A 23,879-nucleotide genomic window follows, 5' to 3' on the forward strand; every position below is an offset into this window, starting at 1 on the left:
CCAAGAGGATATATGTGTCGGAGGTGGAGGGAACGAGGAGAAGTGGGAGACGAAATTGGAGGTGGAAAGATGGAGTGAAAAAGATTTTGTGTGATCGGGGCCTGAACATGCAGGAGGGTGAAAGGCGGGCAAGGAATAGAGTGAATTGGATGAGTGTGGTATACCGGGGTTGACATGCTGTCAGTGGATTGAATCAGGGCATGTGAAGCGTCTGGGGTAAACCATGGAAAGTTGTGTGGGGCCTGGATGTGGAAAGGGAGCTATGGTTTCGGGCATTATTGCATGACAGCTAGAGACGGAGTGTGAACAAATGGGGCCTTTGTTGTCTTTTCCTAGTGCTACCTCGCACACATGAAGGGGGGAGGGGGATGGTATTCCATGTGTGGTGAGATGGCGATCTGAATGAGTAAAGGCAGACAGTGTGAATTGTGTGCATGGGTATATATGTATGTGTCTGTGTGTGTATATATATGTGTGCATTGAGATGTATAGGTATGTATATTTGCGTGTGTGGACGTGTATGTATATAAATTGTGTACGGGGGTGGGTTGGGCCATTTTTTTCGTCTGTTTCCTTGCGCTACCTTGCAAACGCGGGAGACAGCGACAAAGCAAAATAGAATAAATGATAAATATATCCAAGTGTTTTGGTCAGCATAAATGGAGATGTGAAATGAGTGAGTGTTTAAATGTAAAAATATTGAATGAAACTGACAGATATGTATCAGTAAAATAGAGGAGTAGGAAAAACATGGATTTAGTGATGAGAAGTTTCTAAAAGGAAAGAAGTTGAACTTTCATATATAGCAAGGGTTAGTGGAAGTTTGCACAATGTACTTAAATGTAGGTGGATGAAAATTGATGGTAGAATTTTTGGGAAGACTGCAGAATGAAGGCACTGAATGTGACTTAGAGAAGAGTGTTTGTTAGTGAAAGCTTATTAAGAAATTTTGAGAAAAACTAATTTGTTGATATGTTGAAGATTAAGAAAATAGATTTAGGTAGTTTGTTGTTGAGGTGAGTCAAAGTTTTCATGGGTGTGCTGTTTGATGACCAGTCTCTGAGTAAGAAGTTATGATTTGTTTATTGATTACTTGCTTTTGTGTTTCTCAGATCTGAAGTGGTAGTATCCAGTAATAAGAGTGTCTTCCTGGAAGATCTCCATGGCCTAGTAAAACCACAGGATGCCTTTTTCATCAGTGTAGTTGGAGAGAGTAATAATGTAGCATTTCAAACTACACATTATTCTCAATTATCAAGGTGCAGATTATTAAGTTGTAATATATGTCAAAGAGTTTGGAAGACGATGATAAATTAGTGAATACAAGTGCTAAAGGAACATGATAAATCTTAATATGTAAACCTACTTGAAATAGTTTCAGTCATTGTTAAAGCTAGGAGCTATCAGAAATTCATTTGTAAGTGATGTATGATGGTATATATAATTTGTATAAATGGTTGATAAAGAAAAATTATTGCAGGTACAAGATCAAGGCCAAAAGTATTCTTGGAAGTAATTCTTCAGAGAGACAGAAGTTAAACAAAAAGGCAGGAAGATACTTCAAAAAAAGTGCACTAAGAATGATATACTCTGATGCTACAATGGTTAGAACACTACCTGAGGATACCTTAGACCAGTGTGGTTATGTACCACTTGAACTCACTTATGGAGAGGAAGCTAGAGTGAAGAACCCTCCCCAGAAGTCAGATGTTAATCAGCTGGGAATACATGATGGAATGACAGAACTGTATTTACTGGGAACAGGTGTTAATGAACAAGAGGAAGATCTTAGAAGTAGCAGAGAAATTGAATATGAATATTGGCAAAACCAGTCCAAGTTATATAATGAGAGGCTTAGTAAGGAACCGTTGAATGTTTCATTGTGGTTAGAATTTGTTAAATTTCAGGATGAGGCCTACATGTATCTGTTTAATGATACAGATGTAGATAAGACAGATAATAAAAAGAAGTACAAGAAGAATAAGAAGGCTTTAGCTGAAAGGAAGATTTCTATTTTAGATTGTGCCATAAAGAAAAACTTTAGGTCTTTAGACTTACAGTTTCATCGTCTGGAGATTGGTCAAGATATATGGGATGACAAAAAACTTAAGCATGAATGGGCCACCCTGATATTCAATTTTCCAAATAAGATGAGAGTTTGGATCCAATACCTTGCATTTACACAGACTCACTTCACTTCATTCAGTGTTCCATCAGTGGTGCAGACCTTTGCCAAGTGTACTGAGAAATTAGAACAAATGCATAGTGGTGTGTTCAAGACAAGCTCTCCACCTCCTGATCTAGGGAGGTGCTTAGTTGACATAGCTGTTCAGCTTGCTCATGTGTGGCGGCAGGCTGGACAAATGGAGAGATCAGTTGCGCTATTCCAGGCACTTATAGAACTAAATCTCTTTGCCCCAAGGCATGCAAGTACCAAGGACACGCCATTGGAAGCAAGAATAGCACTCTTTGAGCCTTTCTGGGATTCAAGGGCACCAAGGTAAATTACATGATATTTCTTATATTTTTATTAATGTTTCCACATGCAGTACAGTACTAGTTCCTTCATTATTAATAGAATTTCCAAGTACGTGTATTTTCAGAAGCCTTCTCCCTAGAGATTCAAGTTTTCCCAGTCAATTTCTTTAAAAAATCCTCGATCATTATTATTTTTACATCACCATCAAAGGCTTTTTTCTTGGCATATGTATCATTGTAATTATTCCCTTTCTAATGTTTATTCATTAAATGTTCTGGTTCATCACATCTTCAAAGGATTATACATTCTCAGAAGAGTGATGCACTTTTTCTTATTGTTACATCTACCATTAGGAACTGTCTGTATGGATTATTAATTGCTGCTAGTTCCTGAAACATTAGATTATCTTTACTGTTAGGGCAAGATTCCTACCTTCTTTGCCTTTTTTTTTCCCACTTGCTAACATATATCCATCAGCATAGATTGAATTTGCTTTCATCTCCATGTTAAATTTTGTGTTAACTACTACAGTAACATTGGGTTTGATTTCATCTATACATTCCTTAAACTCCACTTCCATATCACCTACTACCAGTACATCAACATTTACATGTGCTGAGGGTTCCCAGCTTATAAACGTTTTATGTTCTTGGGCCTAGTTTGTAAGTAAAATTTTTTGTTGTTAGTCCAAAAATATAAAGAAGTGATAGTTCATATAAAATTACAGTAAATACCTCTACCTGACTGTAATAGTGTAATAGATATTGTGTTCTGAAATGATATTGTTAAAAAAATCACTTTATGGGACATTTAAAGGAAAAAGTGCATATTTAGGTAATACCATGGTTTAAGATTATGAATAATCAATTTTATATTGAAATGAGAGTTAAATTAGAGGTTTTTGGAGTTCATTTGTAAGTATGGGTAATTTTAGATCAAACGTCGTAAGTAGGGGACTTCTAGTACAATGTTTAGCGTTACTTCTCTTTTGCTTGGTATTCTTTTGTTTTTTTTGTCATCTCTTGGTACACCCTGTAAAATCCTTTGCACTCCGCAAATTTACTTCCTTATTGCAACAGTATCTTGCTACTAAACTGCTTTCATATGGAAATCTTAAGGGGCCTTTTCCCCATATATATACTATATTTAGTATCCTTTTATATTCTTTTACTTTGGGTACTGTCCCTCTAGTGTTTGGTACTGAAATATACCAGAATGAAACAGTGTTTGCCATGAAAATTACTTGAATTGTGTTCAAATGAGCTAGTAGAGCAATGTTTGATATAAGAAAAGATTCAAATCCAGTCAGAGGAAAAACCAGAACTATTTTGCCCTTTGTGTCTCACCAGGTCAGTTTTAGTAATATTTGTTTGTGTGTGCATAGATGAAGTTTAGGTTTGCAAAGTCCAAATCCTTACAAATTCAAACTGCTTGCTTCCAGGCCATTTGAATTTTTGGAAATCTATATAATGTGATTTTGCTAATGTAGTCAGTCAGTGAAAGATATGTTTGAAGGAGTTAATTAGTAAGATAAGACAAGTATGTATGGGAGCTAAATGTAGAAACTTTGGATGTTGCAATAATTTTGTGTAGATTGTATGTTTAAACTAGCAATGATAATTCACAATATTGGGTTTTTTAAAGTCTCTTCTGTCTTGATTGAATCAGGATGTAATTTACCTTGTATGTTTTTTACTATGTTATTCAATGTTTTTTAGCATTATTGATGAATATGCACATTATTGTTTTTCTTTCCATTAATTATACAGATTTGGCGAAGAGAAAGCCATTGGATGGGCACAAGTAATGGAGAGGAGGCAAAAAGTTGATTATCCTGAAGTTATATTAGGTATGTAAAATGCTTTCAAAAACTTGTATTTGGGGTAGAATCTGCACATCTAACACTCTTAAGCCTAACTAGAGCTGAAATTAAACCAAAAGTTAATGGTTTCTGAATGCATTGCACTGCTTAGCATAGAAACAAAATTAGCTGCTTTGTGAGTCATCATTTGTCATACAACATGAATTTTATTCACATTCACTTTCACCTTTCTTATTTTACTCATTCTCCCAAATTTAGACACTAGCTTTTGTAGTTTCTCACTTGTCTACCATCAGAGCCATATCAACAGAAAAAAAGTTACTGACTTGCCCCCCAGTCTCCTTCAGTACCAGCAGACTGCAGGCTTGCCTTTGTCTCCAAGGCCCCTGCACTCACCCTCACCACCCCATTTATAATCAGTTAAACTCCTTGACTACTGAGTTAGGTTTCTTTTCAAGTGCTTGTGAATCTCAGTTTTTCATATTATTTTTTATTTTTATTTTTTATTATACTTTGTCGCTGTCTCCCGCGTTTGCGAGGTAGCGCAAGGAAACAGACGAAAGAAATGCCCACCCCCCCCCCCATACACATGTATATACATACGTCCACACACGCAAATATACATACCTACACAGCTTTCCATGGTTTACCCCACACGCTTCACATGCCTTGATTCAATCCACTGACAGCACATCAACCCCGGTATACCACATCGCTCCAATTCACTCTATTCCTTGCCCTCCTTTCACCCTCCTGCATGTTCAGGCCCCGATCACACAAAATCTTTTTCACTCCATCTTTCCACCTCCAATTTGGTCTCCCTCTTCTCCTCGTTCCATCCACCTCCGACACATATATCCTCTTGGTCAATCTTTCCTCACTCATTATCTCCATGTGCCCAAACCACTTCAAAACACCCTCTTCTGCTCTCTCAACCACGCTCTTTTTATTTCCACACATCTCTCTTACCCTTACGTTACTCACTCGATCAAACCACCTCACACCACACATTGTCCTCAAACATCTCATTTCCAGCACATCCATCCTCCTGCGCACAACTCTATCCATAGCCCACGCCTCGCAACCATACAACATTGTTGGAACCACTATTCCTTCAAACATACCCATTTTTGCTTTCCGAGATAATGTTCTCGACTTCCACACATTCTTCAAGGCTCCCAGAATTTTCGCCCCCTCCCCCACCCTATGATCCACTTCCGCTTCCATGGTTCCATCCGCTGCCAGATCCACTCCCAGATATCTAAAACACTTTACTTCCTCCAGTTTTTCTCCATTCAAACTCACCTCCCAATTGACTTGACCCTCAACCCTACTGTACCTAATAACCTTGCTCTTATTCACATTTACTCTTAACTCTTGTCCACTACAACCACTCTTGTAATGTGTAGAAATTATATATATTTTTCTGTACAACACGCTGAAAAGCGTGGGCATATGTCCTGAGTGTCAGGTGAGTTCCTACTGCATGTGTCCTGTTTATTTTACATACACCAAAACAATGATCACTGATTATTATTATTATGTTTTCTTTTACATAGTAAATATTTCTTTAGTATATTCAATGAGATTCATACATAATTTTCCATTATGGCACAAGATCGGGTATTAGTGATGGGGATTTGAATGCAAAGTTGAGTAATGTGGTAGTTGAGGGTGTAACTAGAGGGCCTGCAGTATTCAGTAATATGAATGGAAATGAACAGTTTATTATGGAGGTGTGTACTGAAAAAGGACTGGTGATTGGGAATGCCTAGTGTAAAAAGAGGGACTTACACAAGTGTACATATGTGAATAGGAAAGATAGTCAGTGGGCATTATTGGATTACATATTAATTAATAGGTATGTAAAAGAGAGACTTATGGATGTATATGTCATGTGAGAGGCAGCCAGTGGGATGTTTGATCACTTGTCATGTGGAGGCAATGGTGAAGATTCGTAGAAGTTTACGATAGAGGAAATATTATTGGTGAGAGTAAGTGAGGCTGGAAAAGAGACTTGTGTCAGGAAATACTAGGAAAGCATGAGATTGTAATTGTGTAACCCCATACGTGTGTAACGATATCAATACCTCATACTTTATAGTAATGTTATCATGTCAGCTAGTTAGCGGCGCATGTCAATGGTTGTGTTATGTTCCATACGTCTTATATGAATTTAGTTAGCCAGTGACTTGTGGCATCTTTCATTATTACCCATAAGTCTTGGGATTTTGATCAGTTGTTGTCGTGGTGCATTATTGTGCTTTTATGCTCCCGTAAATTGTACTGTTTCTTATTAGAAATAAGGACGTACTTGTGTACAAAGTGTGTTTCAGTCATCCTTCAATACCCTGACAGTATTCATACCAAAATACATGGTGCACTGAGTAGGATATGGGCAAGTTATAGTGCATCTCTGTGCGGAGTACACTCCAGCCATCTTGTGCCCCGTGATCTTTTACTGTGGATTTCATGAGGATATTTGCCTGCAGTGAGTGTTTGTGCTTTTGCGTGAGTGCATTGTTAATGCAAATGTAGCATTGTGTGTATTGTGTTTCCTTTCTGGCTTTCTTGTGGGTGTTGTGTTGTGTGACCTCGCTTGTTTCCTTGCTGGTGGAATCGCTGAGTGTGCCTACAATACCCCTCAATTTTTGAGTAGCACTGCTGTAGTCTCGCCACGCACAGGTACACACACACGCTGACAAAATTTTTATTGACTTTTTAATGTTGCTTTTGTTGATCTGTACAGCCAGTTCGAGCTGTTGAGGCGTTGGTTGGTAATAGAAATAAAAAGTGCCTAAATATGCCTTGCGGTAAGCACTGTCAGCAGCAGCAAGCTGCTACCTCTTGGGAATCTCCTACCTCCCTCGACTCCCAACCCGCTTCATCTCCTTGTGCTTCCTATTCTCCTTCACCCAGCGCCCTTTGCAACAGCCGCAGGAACCAGCACGGGTCACAGTCATGCCCAGCTGCTGATGTGGCGTGCAAGTTGTGGCCATAAGGGCCAATGGTCTTACTCAGTATGGTCCTCTGCTAATCGCACTCGGTGTAATGTGTACAATTGTATAGGCCATTATGACAAGTTTTATGCTCAAAATAAACCCAGGGGAAGGCAGCATAAGCAGCACTCTTCCACAAGTAGGGTGTGCACACAGTCCCCTGATCAGACACAACAGGACCCTGAACAGCACCCAAGCCATATCAGACATGTGAGCACACCCTCACTGCTCGGGACTGACTCCCCTCAGCCTATCAGCATCACCATCATCCATGGTAAGGTGTCATCCAGCTTACGAATGATTCCCGACTCTGGTGTTGATGCTATTGTCAGGTCTACAACATCTGAAATGTCTGGGACTTTCCCAGCTTAACTGTGAACTGGCCCCCAAGGCTAGACTCTTCACAGTTGACAGTTCTGAGATGACTCCAGCATTAGGATTTTTCCAAGCAGATATTACCTTTGGCAAGAGGTCGTTCTATGCTTGGATCGACTTGCACGATGGCGTTCAAACTCCTCTGTTGTCATACAAACACTACCAGGAGTTAGCTGTCATCTCCAAGGACTTTCCTAAGCCATAATTGAGGTGAAGCATGTCAACAGCTTGCACGCAGTGAGCAGTGGCAATCCTGCCTTTGCACCCCCTTCCTCTGTATCACCACTGCCCCCTCTCACTAACCAAATGTCTCATTCTGCTGTTCAAGAATATTTCCTGAGGGAATTCAGCGACATGCTAGTGACAAAGGACGTGTTATGGGCCATGCCATTCAAGCCGATGTGAAACCCTTCACCAACCATACCCCTTGGCTGATTCTCCTTGTTTTACGTGAGTTAGTGAAGTGAGCTGGAATCTATGATCGCCCAGGATATCATCACCGGCTGGTGATGACCCGTCTCCATGTTGCCACCCCCTTGTAACCATTGCCAAGAACAAAGGTGGAGTTAGGATCACCACCGACCTGTCCAGTCTAATAGTCTGGTGTGCCTCCTTCTCCCACGGCCCTTGCAGTAATTCGCAGTGCTGACTCGAAGGCGCGCTTCTTCATGATGATAGACGAGGAGGACCAGCTACTGACGTTTATCACTTCATACGAACGCTTCAGATATCACCGAGGCCCCATGGGTTTTGCCGCTACGGGAGACTCCCTCTGTCTCTGAGGTGATCTCGTTCTATAATTAATGAGGAATTGAGTGAAAGTCAATGATGACATACTCCTATAGGACGAGGACTACTTCACCCACCTCCGCTGCATCAAGGATGTAATCTGTAGGTGCTGGAATCACGGGATCACTCAATGCCAAGTTTGTTCTCACCGAATCTAAAGTATCCTTCTGTGGTTATACCCTCTCAGGGAATGGCATTGTAGACGATAAAGAGAAGATCCGTATCATCAAGGACTTAACAACTGCCAACCTGACTGACTGGTCTTTCATGGGACTCATCAGCCAATTGGCTGAATTTTTCTCCGGATGTTTCCGAAGCTGCACAGCCACTTTACCCCCTGATGAGGCCTAAGAGGACATTCCTTTGGACCCCAGACTATGACGAGGCATTCCAGCATGTGAAAGAGGCCCTGTCAAGTCTGCCCGCCCTTGCTACGTTTAACCCAGCCTTGCCCACTGTATTGTAGACCGATGCCTACTGCTTGTATGGCAGTGGATATGCTCTGCTGCATGACCACGGTGGGGGGAAGTTCTGACTCATTCATTGTGGCCCTGGGTTCCTGACCGATGCAGAAACACACTATGCTACCATCGAGCTCGAGCTGTTGGCTATGGTATGGGCCATGTTGAAGTTCAGATTTTATCTCACCGGTCAGCAACACTTTCGATTTGGCCATCGACCATCGACCACTCGTACCGATCCTTTACCACTATTCGCTGGATGCAATTGAAAACCCTCGTCTCCCGTGCCTGAAGGAGAAGTTTTCAGCATACCTCTTCACAGCAGCGTGGTTCGTGGATAAGTAGCTCCGTATCCCAGATGCTTTGTCCCGCTCTCCTGTAAGCCGCATCACCCCAGAGGATGAATCGCTGAGCACAGAAACCTGTCTCCATCAGGACCGTCGTTACTTTACGTGCCGTACAGTCCCTCACCAGTTCCCAGCGTTCACAGTTTTTTCCCGACGACGACAAGGCAATGGAGGATCTACAGACCGCAGCTCGAGACAACTCTTCCTACGTCAGGCTCATCGACTGTGTGAGAAACGGTTTCCCTCGTTACTGCTATGACCTTCATAGCATTGGAAACTGCGTGAGGACCTCTACTGTGATGGAAACCTCGTCTTTTACGAGGCACATGTTCCTGCTGCCTTACGTTGCCAAATCTTTGATCGCCTTACACAACAGCCACTGAGGAACGGAGGCCACCAAGTGACGAGCAAGACAGGTTGTATTCTGGCCCGGCAGCAACTCGGACATATATTAAACACTGCTCATGCGTGCGAGCCATGCCAGTTATTGCAGCCCAGCCAACAGCAGGAGCTCCTACTCTGTGACGGCAATCCCACCAGGCCCTTTGAGTCCGTGTCGGCCGAATTCTTCAGTGTATCAGGGGAGTCTTTTCTTGCCATCGTCGACCGTGTCTCTGGTTAGCCTGTTGTGATACCGTGCGGCAACGATACGACGTCCGCCGCCACCATCCGTAACTTCCGACTTTCCGTGATGCAGGCGTTCCCGTGCTTCTGAGGACCGACGGAGGGTCCCAGTTCGAGTCGGGATTTCGCAGCGTTCCTCGACTGTTGCAGAGTCCGACACGTAGTGTCATCGCCACATTACCCGCAGGCTAATGGCCACGCTGAGCCTGCTGTTAAGTCTGTGAAGCACCTCATCCTGAAAGTGGCTCCTGGCAACATTGACTGCGAGGATTTCGACCGGGGACTGCTAGAGCTTCGCAACACCCCGAATCACACCGGACGCTCCCCATCTTGTATGGACGCCCCCTTCGTTCTTGTATCCCTGTTCACCCTCAGTCCTTTTCAGATGAGTGGCAAGTCAAGACCTAAATATGTGACTTCCAAGCTATTGAGCGTACTCAGGATGCCGCAGACCGTTACATTGAGCACGCCCGTCCCCTTCCCAGTTCGAGTGTCGGCGAGCAAATTCGCAACCAGGATTCAACCTCTTCGTTGGGATGAGTGGGTACCGTCATGGGTATCGGCAGGTTCGTGACTACCAGGTGCGGTTATTTAGTGGTCGTGTGTGATGGCAGGTCACGGGACTACCAGGTGTGATTACTTAGTGGTCGTTTGTGGTGGAGGAATCGCCATTTCCTCCGTCGATGGAAGTGTCCCACAGGCCCCCCCACCCTTTAACGTGCATGAATCTCTTCTCTGTGAACTAATGCCTCGCCGCTCACTGCTGATGAACAAGGTCCGCACAACACATTGCCATGAACGTATAGGGGAGAGGGAGTTGTGATATTGTAACCCATATATGTGTAACAATATCATTCCTTGTATTTTATAATGTTATCATAACAGTTAGGCGGCGTATGCCAGTGATTGTGTTACGTCCCATACGTTTTATATTAATTTAGTTAGCCAGTGACATGTGGCATCTTTTATCATTACCCACAAGTCTTGGGATTTTGATCAGGTGTTGTCGTGTTGCATTATAGTGCCTTATGTTCCCGCATACAGTACTGTGTCTTGTTAGAAAAAAGGACCTACTTGTCTACGAAGTGTGTTTCAGTCATCCTTCAATACCCTGACTGTACTCGCACCAATGTAGAGAAAGATTGAGTGTAAAATGGCATAAGAAAAAATGAGAGCAAGGTGTAAATGTGGATTTAAGAGTGGCAGGAGGCAAGTGGACATAAAAAGAGGGACATGGAGTTGGAGGGTAGCATGGTAGGTGATAGTAAAGTGAGTGGATAAGACAGAGGTGTTGGTGAAGAAGGTGCAAATGTGGAGATAAGAAAGGGGGGAGAAGAAAGAGGCAGGAGAGAGAGTGTAATGTTGAGGAGAAAGGAATGAAAGGTGTATGGAGAACATTGGAGGGAATGAGAGTTGAGTGATGTGTATTAAAGCGAGGAGAATGAAGTGTGTGAAGGTTTAGTTGAGAGTGAATGAGGCGTGAAAGTTAGTATTGTAGAGATGAAAGCATGAGAGGATGATGTAAGTGCAAGTTGAATTTATAAGGAGGAATGAGTGTGATCGTTGGATAGGTAGTTGATGAAGAGGAACGTGTGTAGTGATTAAATGAGAAGTGGCATGATTTGATGTATGCGTATAGGAGGTACTGTGTTGTATGATTCGAGTGACTTAAGGGGTGAGCATGTAAGAGCACGACTGGAGGATGAGTCATGTGTGTTTTTAAAGAATGGTGTGGGGATGGTGGGTGTGAGTAGGGGAGGAGCAGTGTGGTGTTTTAAAGAATGTGTGGGGCCTGGGTGTGGATAGGGAGCTGTGTTTTCGGTGCATTACTCATGACAGCTAGAGACAGGGTGAGCAGATGTTGCCTTTTTTTTTGTCTATTTTCCTGGTGCTACCTCGCTGATGCAGGGCGTGGCAGTGCTGTTTCCTGTGGGGCAGGATGGCCATGTGAAAGGATGAAGGCAAGCAAGTATGAATATGTACATATGTATGTATATCTTTCTTTTCTTTCAAACTATTCGCCATTTCCCGCATTAGCGAGGTAGCGTTAAGAACAGAGGACTGGGCCTTTGAGGGAATACCCTCACCTGGCCCAATTCTCTGTTCCTTCTTTTGGAAAATTAAAAAAAAACGAGAGGGGAGGATTTCCAGCCCCCCCGCTCCCTCCCCTTTTAGTCGCCTTCTACGACACACAGGGAATATGTGGGAAGTATTCTTTCTCCCCTATCCCCAGGGAAAATGTATGTATATATATGTATAAGAGTGAATGTTGGGGTGAAGAGGGTGGTGAGAGTAAGTGAGCTTGGGAAGGAGACTTGTGTGAGGAAGTACCAGGAGAGACTGAGTACAGAATGGAAAAAGGTGAGAACAATGGAAGTAAGGGGAGTGGGGGAGGAATGGGATGTATTTAGGGAATCAGTGATGGATTGCGCAAAAGATGCTTGTGGCATGAGAAGAGTGGGAGGTGGGTTGATTGGAAAGGGTAGTGAGTGGTGGGATGAAGAAGTAAGAGTATTAGTGAAAGAGAAGAGAGAGGCATTTGGACGATTTTTGCAGGGAAAAAATGCAGTTGAGTGGGAGATGTATAAAAGAAAGAGACAGGAGGTCAAGAGAAAGGTGCAAGAGGTGAAAAAAAGGGCAAATGAGAGTTGGGGTGAGAGAGTATCATTAAATTTTAGGGAGAATAAAAAGATGTTCTGGAAGGAGGTAAATAAGGTGCATAAGACAAGGGAGCAAATGGGAACTTCAGTGAAGGGCGCAAATGGGGAGGTGATAACAAGTAGTGGTGATGTGAGAAGGAGATGGAGTGAGTATTTTGAAGGTTTGTTGAATGTGTTTGATGATAGAGTGGCAGATATAGGGTGTTTTGGTTGAGGTGGTGTGCAAAGTGAGAGGGTTAGGGAAAATGATTTGGTAAACAGAGAAGAGGTAGTAAAAGCTTTGCGGAAGATGAAAGCCGGCAAGGCAGCAGGTTTGGATGGTATTGCAGGGGAATTTATTAAAAAAGGGGGTGACTGTATTGTTGACTGGTTGGTAAGGTTATGTAATGTATGTATGACTCACGGTGAGGTGCCTGAGGATTGGCGGAATGCGTGCATAGTGCCATTGTACAAAGGCAAAGGGGATAAGAGTGAGTGCTCAAATTACAGAGGTATAAGTTTGTTGAGTATTCCTGGTAAATTATAAGGGAGGGTACTGATTGAGAGGGTGAAGGCATGTACAGAGCATCAGATTGGGGAAGAGCAGTGTGGTTTCAGAAGTGGTAGAGGATGTGTGGATCAGGTGTTTGCTTTGAAGAATGTATGTGAGAAATACTTAGAAAAGCAAATGGATTTGTATGTAGCATTTATGGATCTGGAGAAGGCATATGATAGAGTTGATAGAGATGCTCTGTGGAAGGTATTAAGAATATATGGTGTGGGAGGCAAGTTGTTAGAAGCAGTGAAAAGTTTTTATTGAGGATGTAAGGCATGTGTACGTGTAGGAAGAGAGGAAAGTGATTGGTTCTCAGTGAATGTAGGTTTGCGGCAGGGGTGTGTGATGTCTCCATGGTTGTTTAATTTGTTTATGGATGGGGTTGTTAGGGAGGTGAATGCAAGAGTTTTGGAAAGAGGGGCAAGTATGAAGTCTGTTGGGGATGAGAGAGCTTGGGAAGTGAGTCAGTTGTTGTTCGCTGATGATACAGCGCTGGTGGCTGATTCATGTGAGAAACTGCAGAAGCTGGTGACTGAGTTTGGTAAAGTGTGTGAAAGAAGAAAGTTAAGAGTAAATGTGAATAAGAGCAAGGTTATTAGGTACAGTAGGGTTGAGGGTCAAGTCAATTGGGAGGTGAGTTTGAATGGAGAAAAACTGGAGGAAGTGAAGTGTTTTAGATATCTGGGAGTGGATCTGGCAGCGGATGGAACCATGGAAGCGGATCATAGGGTGGGGGAGGGGGCGAAAATTCTGGGAGCCTTGAAGAATGTGTGGAAGTCGAGAACATTATCTCGGAAAGCAAAAATGGGTATGTTTGAAGGAATAGTGGTTCCAACAATGTTGTATGGTTGCGAGGCGTGGGCTATGGATAGAGTTGTGCGCAGGAGGATGGATGTGCTGGAAATGAGATGTTTGAGGACAGTGTGTGGTGTGAGGTGGTTTGATCGAGTAAGTAACGTAAGGGTAAGAGAGATGTGTGGAAATAAAAAGAGCGTGGTTGAGAGAGCAGAAGAGGGTGTTTTGAAATGGTTTGGGCACATGGAGAGAATGAGTGAGGAAAGATTGACCAAGAGGATATATGTGTCGGAGGTGGAGGGAACGAGGAGAAGAGGGAGACCAAATTGGAGGTGGAAAGATGGAGTGAAAAAGATTTTGTGTGATCGGGGCCTGAACATGCAGGAGGGTGAAAGGAGGGCAAGGAATAGAGTGAATTGGAGCGATGTGGTATACCGGGGTTGACGTGCTGTCAGTGGATTGAATCAGGGCATGTGAAGCGTCTGGGGTAAACCATGGAAAGCTGTGTAGGTATGTATATTTGCGTGTGTGGACGTATGTATATACATGTGTATGGGGGTGGGTTGGGCCATTTCTTTCGTCTGTTTCCTTGCGCTACCTCGCGAACGCGGGAGACAGCGGCAAAAAAAAAAAAATAAAAAAATAAAATATATATATATATATATATATATATATATATATATATATATATATATATATATATGTTGATATGTGTATGTGCATGTATGTATATATGTTGGAAAGGATCACAATTTTGCACGTGATCAAGATATTTCTATGAGTCCACAGGGAAAATGAAACACGAAAAGTTCCCAAGTGCACTTTCGTGTAATAATCACATCATCGGGGGAGACACAAGAGAGGAATATAACAGTCAGATATACATCGAAGATACGAAGCTAGGACGCCATTTGGTAAACGTTTACCAAATGGCGTCCTAGCTTCGTATCTTCGATGTATATCAACTGACTGTTATATTCCTCTCTTGTGTCTCCCCTGATGATGTGATTATTACACGAAGTGCACTTGGGAACTTTTCGTGTTTCATTTTCCCCGTGGACTCATAGGAATGTATATATGTGTGAATATGAGTGGATGGGTCTTTGTCTGTTTCCTGGCACTACCTCGCTGACACAGGAAACAGCGCTCAAGTATAATAAATAAAATTGATATAGATACATACATATACATATATACCCATGTACATATTCATACTTGCTCACCCTCATCCATTCCTGGTACCATCGCCAACCCCTGCATCAACAAGGTATCGCCAAGAAACAGTTGAAGAAAGGCCGCATCCACTCACACACATTCCCTAGCTGTTAAAATAAAATTGATTCTTAAAGTTAATGATATCTTTAACACTTTTCAGGTGGAACACAAGATGAAGAGGATGATATCATAGCTGAGGGTGGCACAACATCAAAGTTATGGGTAACTCTTGAGACTTCTCGTGAGAGGCGTCACTGGCTGCCATGGGAACAGGATCCTGAGGATTGTGAGGACCCAGAGAGGATGGTTCCTTTTGAAGAACTATCTCCCCACCTATTTGTCCTAGATTCTGTAGAGGAGTGCTTTTACCTTATTCTTCAGTTTCTAAAATTTTTTGGAGTGCCTGATACAAAACACCCTGTATTGGAAAGGCCTACAATGAGTAGAGTTGAAAAGACTGTTGATAATGGAAGAAAAAATAATGATAGTGATCATGTTTTTAAACCTCTTATAATTGAGACACTGAATGATACAAACTTATTCAGAAGTCACTTAACCTTTCAAGATGACACAAAAATTTTGAATTTTGAGGCTGTTGGGCCGTCTCTTTTGAAGGCTTCTTGTGAAGATTATCATCTTTTTTTATGTCGAATTATTGAACAGGCATTAAATGTATTTGAGCATTCCTACAAAAGAACTTTAATTATCTTGTACATTAAGCTTTTAGGTACACGATATTTAGTTAAGAAAAAAGGTGCTAGTGATAAACATACACTTAAGAATTTTGGAAAGGAATTAAAGAAACAAATAAAGAACATACTAAAATCAGAGGAATTCAGAATGTGTTTGCCTGTGTACCTGGAATATGGTAAACTAGAAGAAATCATGGAGCACTTTGATGATGCCAAGAATGTGTACACCATGGCATTGTCTGTTGGAACAAGAGCTGATAATGCATTAGATATTACTAGCAAGGATTTTCCTATTATATTAGACCTTTACATTTCATATATAGAATGTGAAATGAGTAGAGAGACAGAAGCGTGTAATGGTAAGCACATTAACAATGTTATGTACTCACTATGCTCATTAATCTTGGATGGAAAATTTTCAATAGCAAATGGTTCACCTGCAACTGGTGGAAACATTCTTAAAACCAAGAAAAAGCTAGAGGAATTGCAAGAGTTGTATAATCATTCATTAGCTCCTAATTGTGTAGGTGGTCTTGAAAAGGATAATGAAAAAAATTTTGCTGTCAAAATTGTAAGCTTCCTTGCCCTCTTGCAGTTAGTCACTGTAGGCTGTAAACCTGCATGTTTGGTTTTTGAAACTAGCATAAAATATATTAAGAATATATTTGAAGATCATGTTCCTCACAAGCTGGAGGATATTTCACTGCCTGCAGCAAAAACTTATAAGGCCCTTAAGTCACTGGAGAAAAGCAAATGCAACCCAAGTGAAAAGTTAGAAATATTGGAAAAATTATATGAAGATTACCTTTGGTTCATTGAGATGTCAGCCCAACTTGATCATCTAGTTAGAGACAATTGGATGACACAACAGTCCCTGAGGTCAGTTCTTGCTTCAGCTATCAAAGTTGCACCAAAAAACCAAAGATTTCTCCTCCTCCTTGCTCAAAACCAGGTATGTCTTTTTTTTTCTACATTTTTGAGCTTCATGAATAAGGTCTCAATAATCAGTCTTGACATCAATTTGTATTGTAAATTATTTAAATTAATCAAAAAACTGTTTGTAAAGTGAGAGGTAGTGCATTACATTAGACTTATTGCTGGTAGTTCACTCTTTTCCATACATAAACAAATTTACCATTATCTAAGGGTTTCATAAAATTTTGACACCACTATTAGATCATTTTCATCTCATCTTTAACGTTGCCTTTACTGTATTGCAACTTTCTGCAGCATTCTGTTAACCCTTCATTATGTATTAATTCTGATGATTATTGAAGAGGAATGGGACCTAGATGGTGGCACGGATCCTTCGTATTTATGTATGTAATGATAATGTTTTTTATAAGTTTGATTTTATTTAGCATACACCTCAACATATTACACACTTTCATTGTGCATTAATTCTTATGTTTATTGAAGAGGGATGGGCCCTAGATGATGATATGGATCCTTCTTATTTATGGATGAGATGATTCTATTTATCATTCACCATAACATATTATACACTTAATGGTTTTCCACCATGCATGATTTCACATATCCCATTGGTATCTTTTAAATTTTTAAAATTTTTTCATACTTGGTCGCTGTTTCCCGCTTTAGCGAGTTTGTGCCAGGGACAGAAGAAAGACACGTACAGATAAATATACATGTACACACATACACATACATGTACAATTATATATGCTTATACATATATACACATGTACATATTCATACTTGCTTGCCGTCATTCATTCCTAGTGCCACCCAGCCCTGCAAGAAACAACACTGCCACCCTCAGTGTCAGTGAGTTAGTGCCAGTAAACAGATGAAGAAAGGCCACATCTGCTCCCATCCATCCATGAGCTTTCACAAGTAACGCATGGAAACCACAGCTCCTTATCCAGATCCAGGGCCCACAGACCCTTCTGTGGTGTACCCTAGACATTTCAGTCCATTGACGGCATGTTGACTCTTATTATACCACATCATTCCAGATTTACTCTATTCTGTGCACGTCTTTCACCCTCCTACATGTTCAGGCCCCAGTTGCTCAAATTCTCTTTCACGCCATCCTTCCATCTCCAGCTTGGTCTCCCGATTCTCCTTGTTCTCTCTTCTTCTGACCCATATATCCTTTTTGTAAACCTTTCCTCTCTCAGTCTCTTCATAGGTCCAGACCATCTCAACACACCCTTTTTTTGCTCTCTCACCCACACTCTATTTCCACACATCTCGCTTACCCTTTCATTACTTCCTCGATCAAACCACCTCATGCCACATTTTGTCCTCAAACATTTTTTTTTACATATTATAGGTATTTTTTTTATAGATATTATACATATAATATTTGTATATTCATATATTTACAAAGATACATTTAAATTAAAAAATGACAAAACCTTATTTTCATTAAAAATATAAACAATACAAAAGATGATTTACTGTTAGAATGACTGCAAATTTGTTGCATAAATCTGGCTTCCTATTATAATGACAGTTTCACCTTTTTTGATAATTTATTGGTGATTGTGATGAGTGATATTTTTTTACAGTGTTTCATTAGGTTGCTAGTGACATCTGTGGATAAGATGTGGAATCATACATCAGCTGGGAATTCAAATGAGGGCACTTTTTAGAGCAACAAGCATGGCACAGCACAAGGAAAGCATTAACCACATTTCTTCTAAAATCTTTTCAACACTTAAACCATTGACATTTACAAAACAAAAATGCTAACCATATAATCAACATCCACAAGTGAAGGGCTTCTAGCATCCTTTCTATATTTCATCTGAACAAAAGGCTTTCACCCCCTCTTCTTGTTTCACTGAAACACTTGCCACGACTCTCTGTAGATACTCATGCTGCCCAAGGCTGTTCAACTATATATACCATTTACATTGCCTAATGATTTTTATCATTTTAAAGATTTTTTCTATTCTGTATACTTTTATGCATTCATAATAATGTACCAATTGAAACTGCAGAGTTGGCGTGATCTTCTCGGAGGCTTAGAGATCATTCCTCAGAAAAGTACTTCTATTGTCGCACTGGTGTCCCATCTCCTCCCACACATACAGAGAACTGTCACACTTATTGCCAACACAAATGAAGGTTAGTCATTCATCATGATGTGGACTGTCTTATGAATATTACTTCATTGTTTACTCATTTGACATTAATTGTAGTTTTTTTTTTATGCTTGATCGCCGTTTTCAGCCTGGCGAGGTAGCGTAAGGAAACAAAGAATGGACCATCCACTCATATGTATATATAGACGCCCATACACGCACATATGCATACATATACATATCAACATATACACATATTATCATTATAATACTTGATCGCCGTTTCCTGTGTTAGCGAGGTAGTGCCAGGAAACAGATGAAGAATGGTCCATCCACTCATATACACATATATATACATAAACACCCATACATGTACATATCAACTTATATACATACATATGCATGTTGGAAAGGATCACAATTTTGCGCGTGATCAAGATATTCCTATGAGTCTACTGGGAAAATGAAACACGAAAAGTTCCCAAGTGCACTTTCGTGTAATAATCACATCATCAGGGGAGACACGAGAGGAATATAACAGTCAGTTGATATACATCGAAGAGACAAAGCTAGGATGCCATTTGGTAAACGTGATTGTCCAAAACATGTATATACAAATATACATATACTTGCTTGCCTTCATCCACTGCCTGGTGCTACCTTGCCCCATAGGAAATAGCATCATTACCCCCTGCTTCATCAAGGGAGTGCCAGGAAAACAGACAAAAAAGTAGTGCTAAGGCATAATGTAAAATGAAAAACAGCAAAAGCAGCATGAAGTATTTAGCTAGTTTACTTATGTGGGTAGAGTGAGTGATATGGCTCAAACTGTTGTTTGTAAATGACGTATGGTTGTGAGGCACAAGTTGATCAGTACACTTCCACCTTCTTAAAAGTATATCTTTTTAAGAGATGTGTCTTTTATGTAACCATTTCTTTTTCAGAGTTCAAAAGATTGGAACACAACTCCTTTATTCTCGATTATTATTTTATCCATTACATCCTTGTTTGTCAAGTGCTAGAGAGACTTGACCACTGTCTTCCAAATATATGAATCTTTGTTTATCTTCCTGCACGATTCATCATCACGTCATAACCTAATATCTTGCTCTAATGTTATTATTGCAAACTGAGCCAAGCTTAGTAGACTTTTTAGCATAAAAACAAACAAAAAACATTTAACCAGCAATTTGCATGTGTTTAAAGTTATGTGCATCTGTACCAATTAAAATGAGCACACTTTTCAGGGTCACTTAGTTGCGGTCACCGTTTAGAATTTGTACTTGAACAGGCAGTGAATAGACCCCCAGGGAGTCACTGCCCTCTCCTCTGGAGGCTGTATATGGCTCTTGTTGCTGCTACGCGACCCAGAGGCCTAAAGGAAGTAATTTATAGGGCACTATCTCATTGCTGTGGTGTTAAGGTAGGCAACTAAATACCATTGTCCCAAATTTTTTTGGAATTACTGTAGCTCTTGATGCTTGTTCATCAGCTCCCAAATTCAAAGGATATTCCTTGCACACTTCATTCAAAATTTTGCTTCCAGGCATTGCCGAGCATTTAAGCATGCTTACGATTCCTTTGTATTCAATTCCATTTTCACAGGTTCTTTTGACATACATTCTGCATTCATCCCACTTACAGGTGTTTAGGTCATTATTACTATGTACTTAATTTTCATGATGACTTTATTTCATTAGTTTAACTTCAAGGTAACACCCCTTTATAATGTTTGTCAGCATTATATCTTTACATTTTGAAGAAATGCATAGTGGCTTACTTCATATCTTTGGCACTGTCATTCATGTACATTCGGACCTTTTTTCTTTTTCCTTCCTACTCAAGATGGCCAATTTCATACCATCCTCTCTTACCTGCCTAATGCAACTCATTACCTTAGTTATGTGTAAATTTACTGTCAGTTCTTTAAAACATTCCCAAAATTAGCCACTGGCTTTTGTAGTTTGTTTCTGGAGACTCCCATGAGGATAGAGTCATCTGCAGAGCAACTGATTCACCCCCTCCCCAAATCCCAAAACCCTCTTATATATCTTACCCACTGTCTCACCATAAACATACTGAGGTGACATGGTGATATCTAACTTCTTGAACATTGACTCACCTTTACTGGGAATCACTCATCCTTCCTGTGCACAAACAGGTCTAACTTTCCCGGGACATGATAGGTAGCCACATAATTTCAAGTATTTTGTGTAAGTTTTCTGGCAGGATGACTGATTTTACACTAATAGTCAAAGAACATTTGTGTAAGGTAAGGCTATAATGAAAGTTTAGCTCATATTAATAATTATTATTTATATTCCCCTACATCTGCAGAGTGTGTACTTGGACTGTGTGCGCCTCATGCCAGGGCTGCTGAGGGAGGTAGTAACTTTACTGTCAGAAAAAAGCACAAGAGTGAGACTACCTCTAGAAGAATTACAAGTTCTTACTGAAACAGAAATGGAATTGGAAGGAGAAGCTGAGGAGATCCCACCAGCCATTGATGAAGAGGGAGACCAAGAGTACAGAGGTTATCAGTAGTACCCCAAAGTACTCAAGTAGCAGTTAAAAAAAAATCTTAGAATGTAACTGACAGGAGGAATGAAGAGTATTTGGTCTGCTTTGCTGAATTTGGAGAACACATATAGTAACACGGGTAACATTTTTCTTTATACTCCCCATATATGTATGGGCAGTACTTACAAGGAGTGTGGTGATTGGAAGATATACAAGAGAAAGCAGTGTGAGGTCAAGAGGAAGGTTCAGGTGTTGAAAAAGATGGCAAATGAGAGTTAAGGGGAGTAGGTATACTCTCAAATTTCAGGGACAATAAGATGTTTTGGAAGGAGGTAGACAGTGTGAGAAAACATGGGAATAGAGGTGAAAGGGACAAATAGGAAAGTGGTAACAGGCAGTGGTGAGATGAGATGGAGAGAGTACTTTGAAGGTTTGTTGAATGTGTTTGATGATAGGGTGGCAGATGTAGGGTATTTTGGTTCAGGAGGTGTACAAAGTGCGAGTCATGGCAAATTGGTTTGGTGAAAAGAGGAGGGGTGTTGAAAGCCTTAAGATGAAATGTGGCATGATGGTTGGAGTAGAAAGTACTGCAGGTAAATTTCTTAAAAGTGGGTGACTTTGTTGTTAATTGATTAGGTCGTATTTTCATTGTATGTTTAGATAATGGGGAAGTACATGATGATTGGCAGAAAGTTTGTTTAACACCATTGTGTAAAGGCAAGTGTTTGAATTAGAGATATCAGTTTCTTGAGCATACCTGTTCAGTTATATGGAAGGGTGGTGTTTGAGAGGGTGATGGCATGCACAGAGCATCAGAGGAGCAGTGTGGTTTCAGGAGTGGTAGAGGATGTGTGGATCAAGTGTTTTCTTTGAAAAATGTTGCAAGAGATACTCAGGGGAACATAAGGATTTGTATGTGGCATTCATGAATCTGGAGAAAGCATAAGATGAGGTTGATGTAATGCTTTGTGGAAGGTCTTACAGATATGTGGTGTGGGAGGAAAGTTGTTAGAAAAAGTGAGGTGTTTTTATCAAGAGTGCGAGGCATGTGTGTTAGTAGGTAGAGAGGAGGATGAGGGGTTCCAGATGAAAGTGGGTCTGTAGCAGTGATGTGTGATGTCACCATGGCTGTTTAATTTGTTTTTGGATGGAATGGTGAGGGAGGTAAATGCAAGGATCTTGAGGGGCAAGTATGTAGTCTGTCGGAGGTGAAGGGGGCCTGGGAAGTGAGTTTGTCATTGTTTACTGACCACACAGCATTAGCAGCAGTCGAGTGAGAAACTGCAGAAGTTGGTGTCTGAGTTTGGGGGAGTGTGCGAAAGGAAAAAGTTAAAACGTGAATAAAAGCAAAGTTATTATGTTTACGAGAACAAAGAGTGTGTGAAGAGAAAGTTAAAAGTAAATGTGAATAAAAGCAAAGTTATTAGGCTTACCAGAACAAAGAGACATGTTAGGGTGTGAGTTTGAACAAGAAAAATTTGAGAAAGTTTTATAAGATTCCTGGGAGTGGACACAGCAGCTAATGGAATCACAGAAGCAGAAGCGAGTCATAGGGAGGGTAAAGGGGTTGAAGTTTTGGAAGCATTGAGGAATGTGTTGAGAAAAGAGGTCACTATCTGGGAGGGCAAAAATGGTTATGGTTGGAGATAGTCCCAACAAAGTTGTATGGATGAGAGCATGGGCTATAGATGAGAATGAACAGAAGTGGGTGGTGTCAAGGAAACATTGTTTGAGGACAATAGGTGTGAAAAGGGTTTATCAAGTAAAAGGGTAAGAGAGAGAAAGGTGTGATGATAAAAGAAGCATGGTTGGGAGAGTTGAAGAGGATGTGCTGAAATTGTTTAGACATACGGAGAGAAGAGGTGGATAAAGAAGATACAAATGTCAGAAGTTGAGGGTACAAGAAGGGGGAGAGCATACGAGATGGAAGGATGTAGTAAAACAGATTTTGTTTGCTCTGGGCCTGAACATGCAAGGGGGAGTAAAAGTTGTGCATGAGATAAGAGTGGCTTAGAATGATGTCATGTGCAGAGGGGGAAACATTCTGTCAGTTGACTGAACTAGGGAATATGAAGTAGCATGGTCTTTGGGGCCTGGTTGTGGCTAGGAGGCTGTGGGTTTGGTGCATTGTAATTGACATTTATAGAATGGATATGAGTGAATGAGGCTGTTTCTTCATCTGTTCTTGGCATTACCTTGTTAATACCAGAAACAGCAAACAAGTATGAAAAAAAAAAGACTTCCCATTGTGTCTAATCTCATAGGCTGACTGGATGACTACATTCTTATTTGCCTTACTAAAGAAAAGTTTCCTTATTTTCATTTTATGTTCTAAACTAATTTATTTTTCCATGCCCAAAACTCTAAGCACATTAGTGACGGTATCAGTAAAATGGTATAAAATAAAGGTTTATTTAGAACAAATTTACACTGATACCGGACTATAAACTTGAATAGACTGCACTTTCCTTGATCCTCCAGGTATTGCAATTTTCTTTAGAATGAGTTTT

General features: G+C 40.7%; 1 protein-coding gene across 1 annotated transcript in view; it reads left to right on the forward strand.

Moving 5' to 3' along the window:
• LOC139767367 (nuclear exosome regulator NRDE2-like) overlaps window positions 1-21,471 on the forward strand; it is a 30,537-nt gene extending 9,066 nt beyond the window's left edge. Inside the window, exons 4-11 of the mRNA XM_071696694.1 lie at window positions 982-1,016; window positions 1,113-1,259; window positions 1,481-2,500; window positions 4,249-4,328; window positions 15,262-16,745; window positions 18,766-18,892; window positions 20,097-20,272; window positions 21,187-21,471. Coding sequence (XP_071552795.1) covers window positions 982-1,016; window positions 1,113-1,259; window positions 1,481-2,500; window positions 4,249-4,328; window positions 15,262-16,745; window positions 18,766-18,892; window positions 20,097-20,272; window positions 21,187-21,393 — 3,276 coding nt within the window. The 3' untranslated portion in view covers window positions 21,394-21,471. The remainder of the gene's footprint in view (window positions 1-981; window positions 1,017-1,112; window positions 1,260-1,480; window positions 2,501-4,248; window positions 4,329-15,261; window positions 16,746-18,765; window positions 18,893-20,096; window positions 20,273-21,186) is intronic.
• Window positions 21,472-23,879: the final 2,408 nt, after the last annotated feature.

This window comes from Panulirus ornatus, chromosome 59, assembly GCF_036320965.1.
Source record: "Panulirus ornatus isolate Po-2019 chromosome 59, ASM3632096v1, whole genome shotgun sequence".
NCBI lineage: Eukaryota > Metazoa > Arthropoda > Malacostraca > Decapoda > Palinuridae > Panulirus > Panulirus ornatus.